Raw genomic sequence first — 6,751 nt, 5'->3', positions numbered from 1 at the left:
CTCCCTCTCCCTCTCCCTCTCTCCCCTCCAGCCCCCCATGATAGTGAGTGTGAGGGTCAGAGAGGGAGTGAGTGTCAGAGACACAGATTGTGCCTCTGTACTTGTCTGTGTCTTTTTGCCATGAGGAAAAGTTAAAAAAGACCCAAGAGGTAAGTTTGGGGCAAGGGGTTAGACATGTGGGGAGTGGGACCTAGAATGGAGAAGAGGGAATGGGGAAGACATTATCTGAGCCACATTGAACCTAAATCTGATCTCCTCATTGATGTTGGGCTGGTGTATTCAGATGAAGACTACCCGATGATTTTGATAAAGGTGACATCGGAAGGAGGGGTGACTGTGGAAGAAGTGAAAGAAGCCCTCCGTGAGAAGGTGAGAAAATGGTACAGGGGGGAGAGAGGGGGGAGGGGGCACATGGGTGCAGATCTCCCACTCACTGCCCTCACTGAGGGTCAGAGACTGTGCGGGGGGAGGGGGGGAGGGAGAGGGGGAACGGAGGGAGGGAGGCACACGGAAACTGGTCTCCTTCTCACTGTCTTCCCTCATTGAGGGGGAGGGGATCTCATGGGTTGGGGGATAAGGGATGGGTTTTTAAACCATTATGTAGAGGAACCGACTAGAGGGCAGACCATCCTAGACTGGGTATTGTGTAATGAGGAAAGATTAGTTAGCGACCTTGTTGTACAAGGCCCCTTGGGCAACTATGACCATAACATGGTGGAATTCTGCTTTAGGATGGAGAGTGACATGGTTAATTCACAGGCTAAGGTCCTGAACTTGAATAAAGGAGACTTTGAAGGTACGAGAGGGGAATTGGCGAGGATAGACCGGCAGATTATACTTAAAGGTTTGACAGTGGAGATGCAATGGCGAAGATTTAAAGACTGCATGGATGAACTCCAGAAATTGTTCATCCCTGTCTGGCGAAAATATAAAACTGGGAAGGCGGCTCAACCGTGGCTAACGAGGGAAGTCAAGGACACTGTTAAAGCCAAGGAAATGCTTCTATATTGGCCAGAAGATGCGGCAAACCAGAGGACTGGGAGAAATTTAGAACTCAACAGAGGACAAAGGGGTGAATTAAGAGGGGGAAAAAGCATGAAGGAAAACCTGCGGGGAATATAAAAACTGACTACGTTTCTATAGATATGTAAAAAGGAAAAGATTAGTGCAGATAAATGTTGGTTCCTTACAGTCAGAGACAGGTGGATTTATAATGGGGACAAGGAAATGGTAGAGCAGTTAAACGAGTACTTTGGTTCTGTCTTCACAAAGGAAGACACAAACAATCTCCCGGAAATACTAGGGGACCGAGGATCTAGTGGGAGGGAGGAACTGAAGGGAATCCACATTAATCAGAAAATGGCGTTAGGTAAACTGTTGGGACTGAAGGCAGATAAATCCCCAGGGCCTGATGGTCTGCATCCCAGACTAGTCAAGGAGGTGGCCTTATAAATCGTGGATGCATTGGTGATCATTTTCCAACTTTATTTCGACTCTGGATCAGTTCCTGGGGACTGGAGGGTAGCCAATGAAGCCTCACTTTTTAAGAAAGGAGGGAGAGAGGAAACAGGGAATTAGAAACCTGTTAGCCTTACACCAATAGTGGCAAAGATGCTTGAGTTGATTATTAAAGCTATTACAGCAGCACATTTCAAAAGCAGTGACAGGATCGGTCAAAGTCAGCATGGATTTATGAAGGGGAAATCATGCTAGACTCATCTCTTGGAATTTTTTGAGGATGTAACAAGAAGAATGGATAAGAGAGAGACAGTGGATGTGATGTATCTGGACTTTCAAAAAGCCTTTGACAAGGTCCCACACAAGAGATTAGTGTGCAAAATTAGAGCACATGGTCCTTTTCAGAATGGCAGGCAGTGACTAGTGGGGTGCCACAAGGCTCAGTGCTGTGACCCCAGTTCTTTACAATATATATCAACAATTTTGATGAGGGAATTAAATGTAACATATCTAAGTTTGCGGATGACACAAAGCTGGGTGGCAGTGTGTGTTGTGAGGAGGATGCTATGAGGCTGCAGGGTGAGTGGGCTGAAGTATGGCAGATGTAGTACAATGTAGATGTAGATAAATGTGAGTTAATCCACTTTGTGGCAAGAACAGGAAGGCAGATTATTATCTGAATGGTGTCAGATTTGGAGAAGGGGAGGTGCAACGAGAAGTTGGTGTGCTTGTACATCGGTCACTGAAAGTAAGTTTGCAGGTACATAGAAACATAGAAAATAGGTGCAGGAGGAGGCCATTCTCTCTCTCTCTCTCTCTCTCTCTCTCTCTCTATCTCTCTCTCCCTCTCTCTCTCTCTCTCTCTCTCTCTGTCTCTCTCTCTTTCTCTCTCCCTCTCTCTCTCTCTCTCTCTCTCTCTGTCTCTCTCTCTCTCTCTCTCTCTCTCTCTCTCTCTCTCTCTCTCTCTCTCTCTCTCTCTCTCGCTCTCTCTCTCTCTCTCTCTCTCTCTCTCTCTCTCTCCCCCTCTTTCTCCCTCTCCCCCCCCCCCCCCCCCCTCCTCCCCTCCCCCCTCCTCATCTCTCTCTCTCCTCGCTGCCCACCTCTCTCCCCTTAGTGTGTGATGCTGCATGCCGCCTCCCCCCCCCCCCCCCCCCCAAACCAATCGTTGGGGGAATTTTATATGTTTATATGTTTCTATAAGGTATCCTCTCATCATTCTAAACTCCAGTGAATACAAGCCCAGTCTTTTCAATCTTTCCTCATATGACAGTCCCGCCATCCCAGGGATCAATCTCGTGAACATACGCTGCACTGCCTCACTCGCAAGGATGTCCTTCCTCAAATTAGGAGACCAAAACTGTACACAATCCTCCAGATGTGGTCTCACCAGAGCCCTATACAACTGCAGAAGAACCTCTCTACTCCTATACTGAAATCCTCTTGTTATGCAGGCCAACATTCCATTAGCTTTCTTCACTGCCTGCTGAACCTGCACACCAACATTCAGTGACCGGTGTACTCCCAGGTCTCACTGTACCAAACCTAACCCCATTGAGATAATAATCTGCCCCCTTGTTCTTGCCACCAAAGTGGATAACCTCACATTTATCTATATTATATTGCATCTGCCACGCATCTGCCCACTCACTCAACCTGTCCAGGTCACCCTGCAACCTCCTAACTTCCTCTTCACAGTTCACACTGCCACCCAGCTTTGTGTTATCCGCAAACTTACGAGTGTTGCTCCTAATTCCCTCTTCCAAATCATTAATATATATGGTAAACTGTTGCAGCCCCAACACCGAGCCTTGCGGCACTCCACTCATCACTGCCTGCCATTCTGAAAAGATCCCGTTCACTCCTCCTCTTTGCTTCCGGTCTGCCAACCAATTTTCTATCCATGTCAACACCCTACCCCCAATACCATGTGCTCTAATTTTAGTCACCAGTCTCCCGAGCGGGACCTTATCAAAGGCTTTCTGAAAGTCTAGATACACTACATCCACTGGCACTCCTTCATCTATTTTACTTGTTACATCCTCAAAAAATTCCTGATGATTAGTCAAGCATGATTTCCCTTTCATAAATCCATGTTGACTTGGAGTAATCCTTTTACTGCTATTCAAATGCCCCATTATTACCTCTTTAATAATTGACTCCAGCATCTTTCCCACCACCGAAGTCAGGCTAACTGGTCTGTAATTCCCCATTTTCTCTCTCGCTCCTTTCTTGAAAAGTGGGATAACATTAGCTATCCTCCAATTAACAGGAACTGATCCTGAATCTATTGAACATTGGAATATGATCACCAATGGGTCCACTATTTTTAGAGCCACCTCCCTGAGGACCCCGGGATGCAGACCATCAGGCCCAGGGGATTTATCATCCTTCAATCCCATTAACCTACCCAATACAATTTCTCGCCTAATGAACATTTCTTTCAGATCCTCTACCCCCTTAGATCCTCTGTCCTCCAGTACATCTGGGAGATTGTTTGTGTTTTCCTTAATGAAGACAGATCCAAAGTACCTATTCAACTCTTCTGCCATTTCCTTGTTGCCCATAATAATTTCACCCTTGTCTGCCTTCAAGGGACCCACATTTGACTTTGCTACTCTTTGTCCCTTAACATATCTATAGAAGCTTTTACTGTCCTTCTTTATATTCCTTGCCAGCTTCCCCTCGTACTTCATCCTTTCAGCCGTATTGCCCGTATTGTTTCCTTCTGTTGTCCTATGAAAGTTTTTCAATCCTCTGGCTTCCGGCTACTCTTTGCTGTGTTATACATCTTTTCTTTTAGTTTTATTCTATCCCTAACTTATCTTGTCAGCCACGGTTGCTTCCTACTCCCCTTAGAATCTTTCTTCCATTTTGGAATGAAATGATCCTGCGTCTTCCGGATTATGCCCAGAAATTCCTGCCATTGCTGTTCCACCGTCATTCCTGCTAGCATCCCTTTCCAGACTACCTTGGCCATCTCCCCTCTCATGCCTTAATAATCCCCTTTGTTCAACTGCACTACTGCCACTTCCGATTTAATATTCTCCTTCTCAAATTGCAGATTAAAACTAATCATATTATGATCACTACCTCCAAGTGGTTCCTTTACCTCGAGTTCTCTTATCATATCTGGTTCATTGGACAACACTAAATCCAGAATTGCCTTTTCTCTGGTCGGCTCCATTACAAGCTGCTCTAAGAATCCATCTCAGAGGCATTCTACAAACTCTCTTTCTTGGGGTCCTGAACCAACCTGATTTTCCCAGTCTACCTGCATATTGAAATCCCCCATCACCACAGTGGCATTACCTTTGTACAACAGGCAGTGATGAAAGTCAATGGCACTTTGGCCTTCATTGCGAGAGGATTTGAGTTTAGGAGCAAGGAGGTCCTACAGCAGTTGTACAGGGCCCTGGCGAGACCACTATTGGAGTATTGTGTGCAATTTTGGTCTCCTAATTTGAGGAAGGACATTATTGCTATTGAGTGAATGGTTCACCAGCGTAGGTTCACCAGGTTAATTCCCGGGATGGCGGGAATGGCGGATGATGAAAGAATGTGTCGACTGGAAATGTATTCACTGGTATTTAGGATGAGAGGGAATCTAATAGAAACATGTAAAATTCTTAGAGGATTAGACAGGGCGGATGCAGGAAAGATGTTCCCGATGTTGTGGGAGTCCAGAAACAGGGGTCACAGTTTAAAAGTAAGGGGTGGGCCAATAAGACTGAGATGAGGAATAACTTTTTCACCCAGAGAGTTGCAAATCTGTGGAATTCTCTGCCACAAAAGGCAGTGGAGGCCAATTCACTGGATTTTTTCAAGAGAGTTAGATTTAGCTCTTAGGTCTAAGGGAATCAAAGGATATTTGCCTCCCCCAGGAGATCACGAGGTTCTTGGGGTGGAGAGGGGTGATAGCGGTATAAGGGGGAGGGTAGTGTCTTGTGTTCTGTGTCTTGTGTCTACTGTTTGTGGGTAAGTGTGTCTGTTTAGTGTTCAGCCATGAGCGAATGGCAGTGCGGGCTCGACGGACCTGGTGGTCTACTTTCGCACCTACTTTCTATGTTTCTATGTTTCTATGATATGGGGAAAAGGCCGGAACGGGGTACTGATTTTGGGTGATCAGCCAAGATCATATTGAATGGCGGTGCTGGCTCGAAGGACTGAATGGCCTACTCCTGCACCTATTATCTATGTTTCTGTGTTCCATTTCCTGCACTTTTCATGATCTATCTCTTCTTTCTCTCTTCCTATCCCCCTCTCTCCATCACACTTTCCATTCGTTTACACATCTCCACCCAGCCCCTCCTCACCCCTTTCTCCCTTCTGCAGCTTCTTCACCTCCTGTCCCTGAACACACACTCTCTTTCCCTCTCCCCATCCTGTTCTCCATCCCCTTCCCCCTCCCCACCTCCCTCCTCCTCACTCTCCCTCCATCTCTCTCCTTCCCACTCCACGACCTCTCTCTCTCTCTCCTTTCCTGCCCCCATTGTTTTCCCCTTCTCCCCTCTCCCCTTCTCGTTCCCCCTCCACCCAAATCCCTGTCTCTCTCCCCCACTTCTCTTCTCACACTTCCTCTCCCTTCTCTCCCTCTCCCCCTTTCTCTATTCTCCCCTCCTCCCCTACTCTCACCCCTTCTTCCCCCCCCCCCCTCTCCCCCCCCCCCCCTCACTCTCCCCCCCCCCCCCACCACGCCCCTTTGCTGACTCTCCCACACTTGCAATAATTGACCCCCCCCTCCCTCTCTGGCTGCAGCTGCGGGAGATGTTCGATGACCCGGACCCCCAGATCGAGCTGGTGGAGGAGGAGGAGGAGGAGGATTCTCAGGATGACTGACGGGGACCGAGCTGTGAATGCTGATGGAGCCTGGCCTCGTGGCTCCATCCCTCACCCCCCCCGTCCCTCACTCCCCCCTCCCCCCGTGGCCCTGGGGGTGAGCTGCACTGTTGCTGCACCGCTGCAGCTTCAGCCTCTGCTGCAGGGAGTGGGGGCGCTCGATACTGCTGGGTTTGCCTTTATTATTATCACGTGTAGCAAGGTTGTTTTTAATTTAGTCTATTTTCACGTGTATCGAGGTACAGTGAAACGCTTTGTTTTGCATGCTATCCAAACAGATCAGATAATGCCATATATAAATGTAATCAGTTAAAACAAAAGTACAACACAGAGAGCAAAGGAGAAGAGACAGAGTGTAGAATGTAGTTTTCAGCATTGTAGCGCACCAGTTCCATAGACAATGTCCAATGTCCTCAATGGAGTTGAGGTGAATGGTTCAGAACCCTAGCTTATGGAA

The 6,751-nt window shown here is 47.5% G+C and overlaps 1 protein-coding gene across 1 annotated transcript in view; it reads left to right on the top strand.

Moving 5' to 3' along the window:
- Nucleotides 1–6,294, top strand: part of LOC129710948 (uncharacterized) — a 25,874-nt gene extending 19,580 nt beyond the window's left edge. Inside the window, exons 9-10 of the mRNA XM_055658252.1 lie at nt 284–369; nt 6,214–6,294. Of these exons, the coding sequence (XP_055514227.1) occupies nt 284–369; nt 6,214–6,294 (167 nt within the window). The remainder of the gene's footprint in view (nt 1–283; nt 370–6,213) is intronic.
- Nucleotides 6,295–6,751: the final 457 nt, after the last annotated feature.

The sequence above is a fragment of the Leucoraja erinacea genome, chromosome 29 (assembly GCF_028641065.1).
Source record: "Leucoraja erinacea ecotype New England chromosome 29, Leri_hhj_1, whole genome shotgun sequence".
Lineage (NCBI taxonomy): Eukaryota > Metazoa > Chordata > Chondrichthyes > Rajiformes > Rajidae > Leucoraja > Leucoraja erinaceus.
This window is presented reverse-complemented; position numbering and strand designations above follow the sequence as displayed.